The sequence below is a fragment of the Cavia porcellus genome, unplaced genomic scaffold (genome assembly GCF_034190915.1).
Source record: "Cavia porcellus strain 051 isolate PalLab524CR breed Dunkin Hartley unplaced genomic scaffold, mCavPor4.1 scaffold_17, whole genome shotgun sequence".
Taxonomy (NCBI): domain Eukaryota; kingdom Metazoa; phylum Chordata; class Mammalia; order Rodentia; family Caviidae; genus Cavia; species Cavia porcellus.
Window position 1 is genome coordinate 70141617 of NW_026947500.1, and position 13004 is coordinate 70154620.

At 59.6% G+C, this 13004-nt stretch overlaps 1 protein-coding gene and 1 long non-coding RNA gene across 2 annotated transcripts; one reads left to right on the forward strand and one right to left on the reverse strand.

Annotated features, from left to right (window-relative positions):
• Positions 1 to 211: 211 nt before the first annotated feature.
• Positions 212 to 8543, reverse strand: Cdc37 (cell division cycle 37, HSP90 cochaperone). The gene is made up of 8 exons (XM_003460860.5): positions 8333 to 8543; positions 3901 to 4176; positions 3174 to 3282; positions 2974 to 3089; positions 2763 to 2885; positions 2251 to 2433; positions 2087 to 2158; positions 212 to 756 (listed from the first exon to the last, which is right to left on the reverse strand). The coding sequence occupies exons 1-8, from the start codon at positions 8432 to 8434 to the stop codon at positions 601 to 603; spliced, it is 1137 nt and encodes a 378-aa protein (XP_003460908.1). The 5' UTR covers positions 8435 to 8543; the 3' UTR covers positions 212 to 600.
• Positions 8544 to 8620: 77 nt separating this feature from the next.
• Positions 8621 to 12750, forward strand: LOC134471049 (uncharacterized). Its single transcript, XR_010040389.1, has 2 exons — positions 8621 to 9928; positions 10592 to 12750. It is a non-coding gene; the product is annotated as an uncharacterized LOC134471049 (long non-coding RNA).
• The last annotated feature ends 254 nt before the right edge of the window (positions 12751 to 13004 follow it).

Consider the following 13004-nt stretch of genomic DNA (forward strand, 5'->3'; position numbering starts at 1 on the left):
GAGACTGTCTTGCTAAGTTGCTTAGACTGGACTCAAACCGCCAATCCTCCTGCCTCAGCCTCCCAGGTGCTGGGTCGGCAGGCATGCACCAAGCCCGGGAGGAGCCAGGATTTTTTTTTTTTTTTGGATGCAATGCGTCTCCAAGAACAGGTGCAAGGCAAGTCTGTGCTGTCCCTGTCCCCTCCGCTTCACTCAGTCCCCCTGTGGCCTCTGAGAGAGCATCAGAAATCTTTTATTGGAGGATCGTGGCTGTTTCCCAAACAGAAGCCTGGACAGCAAGACCTTGGGCGACCGGTGCCAGCGGGGACCCTCCCCCACCCAGGGGAGCGGGCTGCCTACCTCGGGCCCTCCCCGGACCCCCAGGCCTTTGGCATAATGCTGACGGGGGCTGCAGGCAGTGAACCCCTGCACTCGACTCGACTCGACTCGAAGCGGAGACAGGAGGAGCGCGGGGGCAGGGAGCAGGACAGAGGGAGGCGGTGGCCCGGCTGGGGACAGCAGCGAAGTGGAGAAAGCCAGGTCGGGGAGACGGCGTCTATTTCGTGATTCTAGACAGGGGCACGCGGAGGCCTGCAGGCCGGTGGGCAGAGGCTGGGCTGGTCAGGCGCTGCCATCCTTCTCGTCGCCCGGCTTGGTGACGGTGTCCAGCAATGGGTCCCTGGGGCCCGCCTCCTCCCCCTCCTTGGGCTCACTGGCCTTGGAGTTGGGGACCCAGAGCCCCGAGTCAATGCACCGCTGCATGTGGTACTTGGCGTCCTGTGGGCACAAGGGCAGGCGGTGAGGCAGGGCACCACTGCCAGGTGGCCCGCTGTCCCCTGTGGCCCTCAACCCTCCCCGCTCCGTGTACCCGTCACAGGTGGCCAGAAGTGTCCACAGTGGAGGACATGTCCTGCTGGCCCCACCATGCCACACAGCAGGGACCGGCCCAGGGGCACTGCCCCTTTCCAGTGTGGCCAGGACATTTACAGAATGGCACCCGCAAGGAAGCCAGAGCCTTGTGCATGCTTAGCACAGCTTAAACCCCAGCCCCAGGGCGGGAACCTTCAACTTCGACCCTGTCTGGCTACGTAGCCCGGGCCAGTCTCCAACTGGAGATCCTCCTGCCTCAGCCCCAGGAGTGCCAGCATTACGGCCGGTGCCACTGCACCGACTGCAATGGGGCGCTCACATCTTTACTTCAACTCAAGTTACATTTAAATAATGAGTGACCGTCAACAAACTTTTCCAGGGGGCAGGGAGGCAGGGCCTCACAGGACAGGGAAGCTGGCCACTGGCCACGTCCCCAGCAAGCTTCTCTGCATGGAGAGTTCGGGTTTTGGCTCCACAAGTAGAACACGTGGCCGCTGTCACGGTGATTCCTGAATCTGTGGCTGTGCCACCAGATTGGCTGTAAATGATGTAACAAGTACCACTGTGTCCCAATACAGCTTTATTTATAAAGACAGGCGGGCGGCCTCCCAGCTAGAGGCCACAGACCCACAGAACCTTCTGGAAGCCTTTGGCCACTACCACAAACGACTGCCAGCCTGTGCCCGCTTTGAGGCCCATTTCACGGATGAGGAAACTGATGCGGCCAAACGGAAGGCGAGGCAGCAGGAATGGAGTTAAATCAAAGCTATTCTTTTGGGTTGTTTTGTTTTTTTGAGACAGGGTCTCGCTGTGAGGTGTAGGCTGGCCTTGAACTCACGGCAGCCCCCCAGAACAGAGCGCTACCCCCAGCTGAAAGCCTGTAAGACTCAACTGCAGGGCCGGGGATGTGGCTCCCTGGTAGAGTTCTCGCTTCACATACACAAGGCCCTGGGTTCAATGCCCAACACCGCCAAAAAAAAAGAAAAGACAAAAAACTGTCCCCTAGCACGGTGCACATGCCTGCAGTCCCTCATGTGGAGAGGCTCAGGTGAGGGACACGAGCTGGAGGTTAGGCTGGACAGCTTGGGGCCTCAGTGAGACCTTGTTTAAAAACAAAAAATTCAAAACGGCCTGGACACACAGCTCAGTGGAGGACCTGGGTTCCGTCCTCAGTGATCCCGCCCCACTGGGGGCTGTCATGGCCGCTCAGGGACCTCCAGGGGCTGGGGGTACTCACGGTGGGGTCCATCTTGCTGATGGCGTCCTGCAGCATCTGCACGTCCTTCACGTCGAAGCACTTCTGCAGCTCCTGGGGTGCAGGGGGCGGGGTTAGGCCGTCCGGAGCCCAGGTCACTCACCCTGGGCGGGCTTGCCTCCCCCCACGGCAGGGCTGGCCAGTACCTCGGGCAGCGACTCATAGACCTCCACGGGGTCCAGGCCGCCCGGGCCCAGCCGCTTCCTGCGCTCCTCCTCCTCGTACTCCTTCATGGCCTTCTCTATGCGCAGCTTGGCGCGGCCGCGCACCCGCTCCTTGAAGGCCTCCAGCTCATCGTTGAAGCCCTCCATGTACTGGCGGTCGGCCGTCTGCAGGCAGTGGGGTGCACACAGGACGGCCCCCAGTCTGCGTGGGAATTGCACCCCAAAGCCTGGCCTCTCCCGGATCTCCTCATCCACCCCACGCACCACCCACCCGGCCCGCTTCGACTATGGAGCAGGCGCCAGGTCCCCCACGCAGGCTGGTCACAGCAGGTGCTGACCGGGCACCCGCCCGGCCTTCTGTGTCAGGAAGGGGAACTCGGGTTCTCCAAGTGACCAGCTCGACAGCCCCTCACCCTGCTAGGAGGCTCCACCTATCTCCAAGCTCAGCCCTCTGTGGCCATCCATCCGCGCCCCGGCGAAGCCCGAGCCCCCACCTTGATCTTGGTGAAGAACTGCCGGAAACAGGCGCGGGGGTCCACCTTCAGGCTCTTGGCCAGCTCCAGGATGAACTGCATGACGATGGTCTGGTGGGCCACCTGCTCCATGAGCGCGCATTTCTGCCGGGGACAGAGGCACGGTGTCAGGGTTGGGAGAGGGGCCGCAGGGCAGGTGGGGTGGGGTCCCCGGGGCGCCCCCAGCGCTCACCTCCTCCACCTCCAGGTCGATGCACCAGATCACCAGGTAGTTGGCCGTCTCCTCGCACACCAGGTGCACGTTGTCCGACAGGTACTTCTGGCTGTCGTCCCAGCGGCGGAGCATGCCTGCGGGGAGGGGTTGCAGAGGTGCTGGCCGCAGGGCCGCTCCCGGGCACCCCTACCGGGCCTCGGCGCCCTGGCGCCACTCACCGAAGTGCTTGATCTGCTTCTCATACTTCTCCACGAAGGTTTTGTGTTTCTGCTCCCTAACCTCCTCCGACTCCTCCTCTGCCTTCTCGGGCTTGGTATTGACCATGCTCTGCGAGAGGGTGACAGGGGAAGTGGGCGGGGGCAGGGCCGCGGGCCGGCGGGGGCCGCGTGGGGGCCGCGGCCGCCTGGCCCATCCCATCCACGGTGGAGGTGGACTCGGTGACGGCGCCGTGAGCTTCGAGGTGGTGGAGGCGTGGGCCTTCAGGCAGATGAGAGGGGATGGGGACGGGTGGGGTGCGTCACCTGCCCAGCCCCCACAGTCCTCCCTGCCCGCCGGCCCACCCCGCACCGAAGCGCGTTTGTGCCTTTTCACTTGGCAGTACTGGGGATGGAACCCAGGGCCTTGGCACTGCGCTGCATTCCCAGCCCTGTATCCCCTGAGAAAAGAGCCTGCTAAGTTACTGAGTCACTCAAACTGGGTTCAAACTGGGGATCCTCCTGCCTCAGCCTCCTAGAGCGCTGGGATTACAGGCACGCACCACTATGTCCAGTTATTTCTATTTTCCGGCGGTGCACCGGAGAATCTAGAGGCCAGCTCGGCGGTCTGCCTCTGAGCACACCCCGCCCGCTCCCCAACCCAACCCCTGCAGGCTGGCTGCGCATGCGTGCTGGCCTCCGGCGCCCCTCTCGGCGGGCGGGCGCGGGCACCGGCCCAGGCGGCGCGCACCTTGCTGAAGCCGTCCTTGCTGAGTGTGTCCACGTTCCAGGGCATGCTCTTCTCCTTCTTGCGCATCTCCTCCAGCTTCTGCTCCCAGCTGCGCTCCTCCTTGCGCAGCTGCTGCGCCTCGGCCTGCAACCGCTCCAGCTCCGCCTGGCCGCCCTCGGCCACCTCCAGCTCCTTCAGCTTGCGCTGGCACTCGGCCACTTTGCGCTTGCACTCGCGACAGCCCCTGTCCAGCTCCTCCTTCTCCTTCTGGAACTGCTCCATGCGCTCCACGCGAGCCTGCGGCGGGGCCGGGGCGGCATTACGCACCCAACTCCGCCAGGCTCTCCCGACTTCCTCCCTCGCCCCGGGGCCCCGGCATCCCCTGGGGCGGCACAGGTGCTGCCTCTGCGGTGTCCACCTCATTCAGGGCAAAGCCCGGGTCCTCATCCTGGCACACAAGGCCCCACACTTCTGCCCAGAACTGTGGATTAAACCCAGGGCCTCACCGAATTGCTATCTTGCCCATCCAGGCTGGCTTATACTCGGGATCCTCCTGCCTCAGCCTCCTAGAGTACGAGGATTATGGGTGTTTGCCCTTCCGCTCTTGCCCTGCTGTGTCTTTCTCACTCCTGGCCACCTCCTAACATCTCGGGGCACGTATTTGTTATATTTCTGGCACTGCTCCCCTCCAGGGATGTTTGCTCCATGAAGGCGGGGCCTTGTGTGAGACACTGCACAGCGCCCTATGTCCCCGGTTCTAGGTGCTACCTTTCACTGAAGCCCTCAGGATATACTGAGGCCACCTCTGCCTGCGGTAGGCAGATTCCCATCAAAATGAAGCTCAGGTGCGCACCTGCAACCCCAACGCTCTGGAAGGCTGAGGCAGGACAATCACAAGTTTGAGCACAGCCGAAGTGACTGAATCAAACCCTGTCTCAAAATCTGAATACGGCTGGCAGTGTAGGTCAGCGCTCCCTGGGCTCCGCTCACAAGGGAAAAGACCAGACAGGGACCCTGGAGAGTCGGGGGGCTGTCTGCACGCACTGAGGTGGCGGAGATGATTGCTAATGCAAAACACTCGGGCTGTGCTGGACCTCCGAGCAGTGACACTCCTGTGCTGCTGCCAGGGGACAGTCAGTCTCTCTCTGGAACTGCTCTGAGGCTTAAAGTGCTTCCATTAGTCTCCGGCTGGGAGGACACAGCTGGTGACCTGACAGTGGCTGCCACCCATCTGTCGCACCCCCACCCTGCCCCTGCCAGGACATCTCTAGACCTTGCTTTTCCGCTCTGTAAAACGGGGCCTTCTGGGCTGCTGGGCGCACTCCCTGTGACACAGCGCTGGGTGTCCCATTACAATCACCTGTCCTTGTCAGAGTGGCCCGCTGACTCACCTCTGGACCCACTGGGAGGCCGCATGCCCAGAAAGCAGGAGCCAGGCACAGGGTGGGTGACACTAAGGTCTATTGCCCCCAGTGGATCTGTGCCACCCTGGGCCTATGGGATGCTCTGCCTTGAGTTTTTGATCCTCCTGCCTCAGCCTCCCAAGTAACTGGGGTCGGCATTATGTGACCCCAGGCAGTGGCAGGAATCTGCCACCCCGCTGGCTTCTGGGGCTGCCGCCACCCTCCCCAGTGTCCTCTGAGTGGCTGCCAGGGACTCCAAAGCTAAAAAAGGCCTCCTGCAATGGGGGGGGGGGGCACCTGCCCAGCCTGGGCGCTTACACCTCCTATATAAGGGGCTGTGGCAAGCAGAGGCAGAGGCAGGCAGACGCCAGGCCAGCAAGAAGGTTCCACAGGTGGCACTTCTCACAGATAGGGAAACTGAGGCTCGAAGCAGGACCCCAAGAAACCATTGACAGCAACTGTCTCTGGACAATAAGCTGGGCGGCGGGGCTGGGAAGGGACTCAGGCCCAACTGTCTCCTTCCTGGCCGGCCTCCCTCAGTGGCGGGGTCACAGGCTGAATTGTTTTTTAAAAACACCAACAAGCATTACTAAATAATAACAACAGCTACCACCCCAGGAGCATTCTCAACCTTAAATAACCGAGGTAACCCTGACTGCGACCCTGTAAGGTGGATGAATCCTATTCACGTTCTCAGCTGGGGAAACGGAAGCACAGAGGGGTCAAACAAGCTGCTGGACGTCACACAGCAAAGCAGGGACAGTCAAGGAGAAGGACTCTGACCCCAGCAGGGCGTCAGACCTGTGCGACTCTGATGACCATCTTTTACCTAATTCCTACTACCCCATCTTGAGACTACTACTAACTGCCCCCTAAGTCCTGGTCCAAGTTCTTTTCAGACCTAGGGTCATTTACCCTTTTTAAAAAGTATGACACGGGGTCTCACTATGTAGTTCAGGCTGGCCTCAAACGCACAGCCTTTTCCTGCCTCAGCCTCATGACCGCTGGGATTCCAGGTGCCTGCCCCTCGCCTGGCCCGTTTCAGACCTTCCTTTGGAACCCAGGGACCCATGCGTGTCAGGTGGGCATATCACCACTGAGAGCCACCCACCCTCACTGAGACCCTCAGGGGGGTTTGCAGGGCCGGGGCCACGCCTCCCACTTCCCTCAGCCCGCGGCAGGAAGGGCAGGCTGGCCCCGAGGCCCCTGCCTCCCTCCTGCCGACAGTGTGCAGGGCAGTGGGGCCGGAAAGGGCTCTGTGCCAGGAGAAGGGGCAGCCTGCCACGTGGGAGGCCCAACATGTCCCGCACTAGGTATTAAGATTAACCCCTCTGTGTGACACAAGTAGGTGTCATTGGATAACTTTTAGAGCTCTGTGGCGGCCTTAAATATTGCATAATAAAATGTTACACACGCAAAAAATACAAGTGCTGGAGCTTCCTTCCTACTCTCCCATGGCTTGCTCGGCAGGTTCTAACAAGGGGGCAGGAATTTCAGGAATGGGTGCCGAGGTGGGACACAGGGCCACAGGTAGGAGCTACAGGCACGTCAAGGATGGGGGAAAGGCCTTCTAGAAGACTCTAGATGACTAACGGGTTAGGTTCCCATGGAAGGGTGGGGTGGCGGGAATTCCTAACTGGAAGACTCTGATAAGGCCATGGCCTCAGCCGGAGAGGCAGGCCTCAGGGTGCGGGCACAGGAGCTCTGATTTAGGGGGTCAGGAACTTAGGCCGTGAGACCTGTAGGCACTACTGGGCTGGAAGAGGTGGGACAGAAGATAGGTCACCCAGGCCTGGGGTTCCAGGGTCTGGACTGGGAAGGAGGGGGTTCAGATGTAGGCAGGTTTTTAGAAACAGGTAGTGACAAGCTGGGGATATAGCTCAGCAGCACAGCGCTTGTCAGGCAAGCTCAAGGCCCTGGGTTCAAATCCCGTACCAGGAAAAAAAAAAAGGAGGGGAGGTAATGAGGGTGGTGAATCTGTAATAGGGCCAAGAGGTTCCCTGATTGACAGCAGCAGAGAAAGCTGCGGACAGAAGGTGCCAGGGTGAGTGTTTGGGGTCCAGGACTTTGGCTGGCTGAGGGTTTCCATTGCTGTTGAAGGTTCACCCAGAAGACAGTATGTCGGGGGTAGTGATGGGGTCTGTAATAGACAGTAAGCCCAAGGCGCTGGCTGGGCAGGAAGCCAAGTGGGGGCGATCTCCTCGTGTAAGGGCAGACAGGAACTCCTGGAGGTGCATCTAAGGTGAGTGGCCGGCAATGGGCGCTCCCTCAGGGCAGAGCTGGTAGTTGATATACAAAGGGTGGCCTGGTTCCAAAACCCCCAAATTTTAGGTAGGCATTTGGAGCTGATGGGGCGTAGGTCTACACGGTAGGAAGTGGGTCCCAGGGCAGGAACAGCCTCAGGTAGAGGCTCAGGTTCTCAATGAGAATCTTGGATCTCAATGAGAATCTTGGTTCAAAACTCCGAGAAGCACAGCACATAACAGAATCAAAATCTCGTGCCGTGTGTGGTAGTGCACTGTGCATACCCGTGATTCCAGCACTCAGAAGGCTGAGGCAGGAGGGATCAGGAGTCTCAGGCCTAAACAGCAACTGTCTTAAAAGGAAGAAAAAACAATACCGAGGATTCTGAACATAGGGGTTGAAGAAAGGTTGATGGAGGACCCCAAATCAGAAGTAGGTACCTGAATAAGATCGGGGATCATCTAGCAGAATTCGGGGTCGAGACTCTGAGGCGGAGTTCTGGGTGGAAATGAAAGGTCCACATAGAACCGGGGGACACCCCAGGCTCAGTTTGGAAATACAGATTCTGATGAAGCCCTAAGGTTCCAAAGGGAAGTTCCACGCAGAGAACCGAGGAGGGGCCCGGAGATCGCGGGATCCCGGCACTACTGGGGTCCCGGAGCTGAATAGAGAGACCTGTAAGTCTACAGTGTGGGGCAAGAACCCTAAGCGTCCCGGCAGGAACACCGGGCAGCATAAGGGAGCAGAACTTTTGCAATATTCGGGGTCCCGTGAGCGGGGTGAAGGATGGGGCGCGCATGCTCTACCTGGTGCCGCCAGCGGAAGAGGCTGGCCGTGTCTATGTTGGGGTGCGTCTCGTCCTCATCGTCGGACACCTCGATGTGGTCCCACACGCTGTAGTCCACCATCTTGCCTCGGCGGCCCGGCCCGCTGCCTCTCCGGTAGCGGCGGTAGAGGAGGCGGCAGCAACACTGAAGACTCAGCCCGCAGCACCCCGCCCCTTCCGCTTCCGCTTGCGCGCGCACGCCAGGGCGCGCTGACGTCACATCCTTAGTAACCCCCGCGGCGGCCCTGGCAACCGAGCCCGCCTTAAAGGTCCCTGAGCGCGAGTTCCGAAGCTCCGAGAGTCCCCACCGCGACCTGGCCTCATCCACTGGAGTTTCTCTTAGGCGCCTCCGGCCGCCAGGCGAGTGGTCGCTGCGACCACAAGCCCTTGGCATCTTTCGCTAGCCCGCGGTGGGCGTTTGACGAGACTGAGAGGATTGTCCCCTAGCCACACCGCAGTGACATCAGTAAGGACTCACTGCAGGGGGCGGGGCCTGAACTCTGCTCCTGGCCCCTGGCGATGAAGGACCTGAGTAGTAGTGTCTGACCCGATGCGACTTTCACAGGTTAAGGGTGACAAGGCTTTCTATTCTAGGAGGCCTAAAAGAGAGGGCTGTAACCCTGGCCTCCAGTGAGTTCGGAGGTGGGCGTGATGGTGGCCCTGCCTAGGGGGTAGGGAGGGCGTTTTCTGCCCCCGCCCCCTTCTCCACCAACCCTCGGGTAGGAACCTGCCTACGTGCATCTCCCATCCCCGGAATCACCGGAGACACTGGGACCCGGCCTCGGGCGCCGTCTCTCCGCGGCCGCTGAGTGTCGCTAATGTCAAACCAGCGACCTGAGCCGGCCCAGTGCCCAGGAGGCGGGGATCGTGGAGGCGCCCAGGGGGGCTTTGCTTGTCACAGCAGTCTGGGCTGCCCCTAGCCTTTCCTTGTTTTTCCGCCCCCCCCGGCCCCGCCTCCAGCCTCGGCCGGGGCCTAAAGGGTTCCACTGAGTTCGGGGGACCTGGTGCGCACACTTTTCTCCTTCCCAACCCACGCTGATATGGGGATAAAAAGCCTTGTTGCAGCCTAGGGCTGGGATTATTTCGGATTAAAGGGTGCTCGGATGGGGGGAGAAGGGACGGGAGGGGTTCCGGCCAGCTGAGTGAGGGGCGCCTCTTCCCTGCCTTCCGGCGAGCTGGGGTCGGCGTGGGCCTCCCAGCGAAAAGGGAGAGGGGGATTCCCCGGCCGGGAGGGGGGATGGGCCACCCGGACAACAGCGCCCTCCAGGGGCTGCCCCTCCCCCAGCGCTCCATTCAAGACGGAGAGTGGGCGGGCGGGGATGGGGAGTCCCCCTCCCCCGGGCCCTCTCCTCCGTTTCCCCTCCCCTCCAGGCCCAGAGTCCGGCACTTTCAGTGGCTGTCACGGTCCGGGCACGCGCGTTCACGGACCTGCACCCGGCAAGTCTCACAATCGCGCGCACACACATTCATTCACACACGCACGCGCACACACCAGCAAATAAAGGGTCCGGACACCCTTGCGCCCCACCCCCGGCCGAAGAGGGTGGGGGACCCCCTCCCCACCCTCCCCTGCAAGGTAAGCTTTACCCTGGGAACTGCGGTGGGGAGGGGGCCCGGACCAAAGAGGGAGGGGATCAAGGAGTGGGGCTTCCCCTGCTCCCCAGGAAAGCTGGGCCCCTCCATTTTGCACTTTGAGGGCTTCGGCCTCTGTCTTGGGCTTGGGTCGGTAGAGTGGCCACCTGAAATGTCGGAGGGTCTCTATTAAGTGCGAGAGTTTCTCCCCCACTTTTGGACATTGAAACTGCCTGACACCCGCGGAATAGGGTCTCCGGAGTTTCAGCTCCCTGACCTGGGGTCAGGGCGCCGGACGCTTCCTCCATCTGCCGTGCCAACCGTGTCCTAATCTCTGCCAGTGCTGCGTCGCCAGTCGAGTCCCTGAGGAACTTTGCATGATCCTGTCTCGCATCCTGGGAACCCCATCAGTTTATGCCTACGCATCTCTTTCCGGCGGAGTGAGGGGGGGTAGGGAGGGCTGGAAACGCTTTGGGGGCTTCTCCTACTGCTTCTGGGGCTTCCCACAGCTGCACAGCATTTAGCTGGGATCCCCCCACCCCGCAAGCAGCTTTGCCTTCCTGGGCCTCAGTTTCCCCATCTGCTACGGGAGCGGTGATGACACATTGAGATTTCAGCGAGGGGCCACTGTTGCCCTGACTGCATTTGTTTATTTGTTTGCTTTTAGCTTATTTCATGTGTGCGCCGCGAGCAGGTACCACATAATCAGGCTGTGTCCAGACTTCTCGGGGCTGCAGTAACCAATCAGACCAGCAGGGGGTGCCAGCGCGTGGCTGGGGAGAGCGCCAATCCGCGCATAAACAAAACAAGCCTGGTGATTGCAGACTGGAAAGCAAAATGCTGTCGTCAGGCGTGAGACTAGTGGCGGGGCGTCCAGAGTACACGAAATGTCCGGCGCTCGTCTACCTTCTTCTTTCACCTTGAGCTCAGGCCTAGGGCAGTGCGGGAGCACAGTAGGTGCTCAGTAAGTATCCAGAGACTTGGAGAGGACAAAGTGGATCTAGAGAATCTGACATCAGGGAAGAGGCTTACCGTAAAGCGGCCCAGGCCTGTCCCCTTTTATGTGAGAGTTGAGTGAGTCCTCGAGTGTCGTCTCTCTATAAAAGTGGAGAGGGCCGGCCAGGTGTGGAGGCGCACCCCTGTAAACACAGCCCTTGGGAGGCTGAGGCCGAAGGGTCTGCGTGAGTCTCAGCGTAACCTGGGCTACACAGCCAGATCCCATCTCAAAAACAAACAAGATAAAACCCGGCCTGGAGTGGTGATCCCAGCACACAGGAGGCTGAGGCAGGAGAGGAGCATGAGTTTGAGGCCAGCCTGCACTGCATAGCAAGATCTTATCTCGAGAAAAAGAAGAAAGAAGAGCAGAAAGAAAGAGGGACTCAAGGTGCGCAGCCGGGGCCTTGCCCATGTGCAGACGGTACATTCAGCAAGTATCCAGAGCGTACTGTGCACCAGGCCTGAGGCCGGCAGGGGCAAAGCAAAGCTCCCCCCGCCCCGCCCCGATACAGCCAATATGTGATGCCAGAGACAGAAGAAACAACATGAGCAAATTAACATGTATCTGTATCTGTATATATCAGCCACTTTTAGTGAAGGGCCTGCATGCTTAGCAAGTGTGGGACACTCCTCAGCACACACACTCAAAAAAAGAAAAAAATTAAACCGAGAATGGTGGCTCATACCTGTAAACTCAACACTCAGGAGGCTGAGGCAGGAGGATCACTGCTTGTTCCAGGCCAGCGGGCTACAGTGAGCTCAAGGCCAGCCAGAACTGCATAGTGAGACCCTGTCTCAAAAAGACAAAAACAAAAAACAAAACAAAGACCCTGTGGTTAAACAACTGTCAGCTCATGCCTGTAATCCCTGCACTCAGGAGGCTGAGACAGGAGGATAGAAAGTTTGAGCTCAGCTAGACACTTTAGTCATAAAGTTATTCTTGCAGCTCTGATCAGATCTCAGCAATGCCCCATTTAGAATCGATCACAAGAAGTTCCACCTTCCAGCCATGTGGGAAGCCTCATCCCTGTGCGTGCGTGTGTGCCTGCATATGCCCATGTGTGTACCCCAGGACTCCCCCGACCCAGGCCTGCCTGGGCTCTGGGCCTGGAGCTCCCCCTTTCTGAGCCTCCTCTGCCTCCCTGCCCCCTGTACCCGGCTCCTGAGGCCCCGTCTTCCAAGCCTGCGTTTCCACCTGGGTTGGTTTCCGCAAAGGTACACATTTGCACGCGGGTGGGTGTGGGTCTCTTCCCTAGCCTCGGGGTCTTGAGCTGTCCACTCCTTTATTCCCTAATCTTGGAACACCTGCCATCATTATCCCAACTACCTGGGACTCACAACAGCATTTATAGGAGCGGAGGGTTGGCAGTGCACACCTGTCATCCCACCACGCAGGAAGCTGAGGCAGGAGGATCGCTGCAAATTCAAGGCCAGCCTGGGCTACATAGCAAGACTCTTATCTCAAGAAACCAAGCCAGCCTGATGTGCTTGTGCACAGCTCTAACCCCAGCACTGGAGAAGCTGGGGCGGAGGGCCGACAGGAGGCCAGCCTGCACTGCCAAGCTAGACCGGCTCAGAAAGAAAAAGAAAGCAAACTAAACAAGCCAAGCACACCCAGGGCAAATGCAAACAAATGCAAAGTCACAGTTTCTGTTCAAAATGGTCAAACAATGGTAGGGCGAGGCTGGGTGCCTGGTGGCACAGGTCTGTAACCTCAGCCCCTGGGAGGCTGGAGAAGGGGCTGAAGGTGACGGGGTTGGGGGCAGTTTCTGTCTCAGGGAAGGGGTGACTTTGGGCAGAGGCCAAATAAAGGGAAATCAATCGCACAAATTTGTTCACTGATCCAAGGCTGCCGGTGGAGCATCCACTGTCCCAGCGTGGTCCTAGGTCCCCCAGGGTCCAGCAGGGAAGGAAACCAACACCCCTACCTCGTTGGAGGGTGTGCCACCCCCAGGACAACAACAGACACAGGGAATAATTATTAAACCAGCTGGACGTGGTAACCCTAGCAGATAATCCCAGCCCTTGGGAAGCTGAGGCGAGAGGCTCACCACATGTTCAAGTTCAGCCTGGGTTAGTGAGTT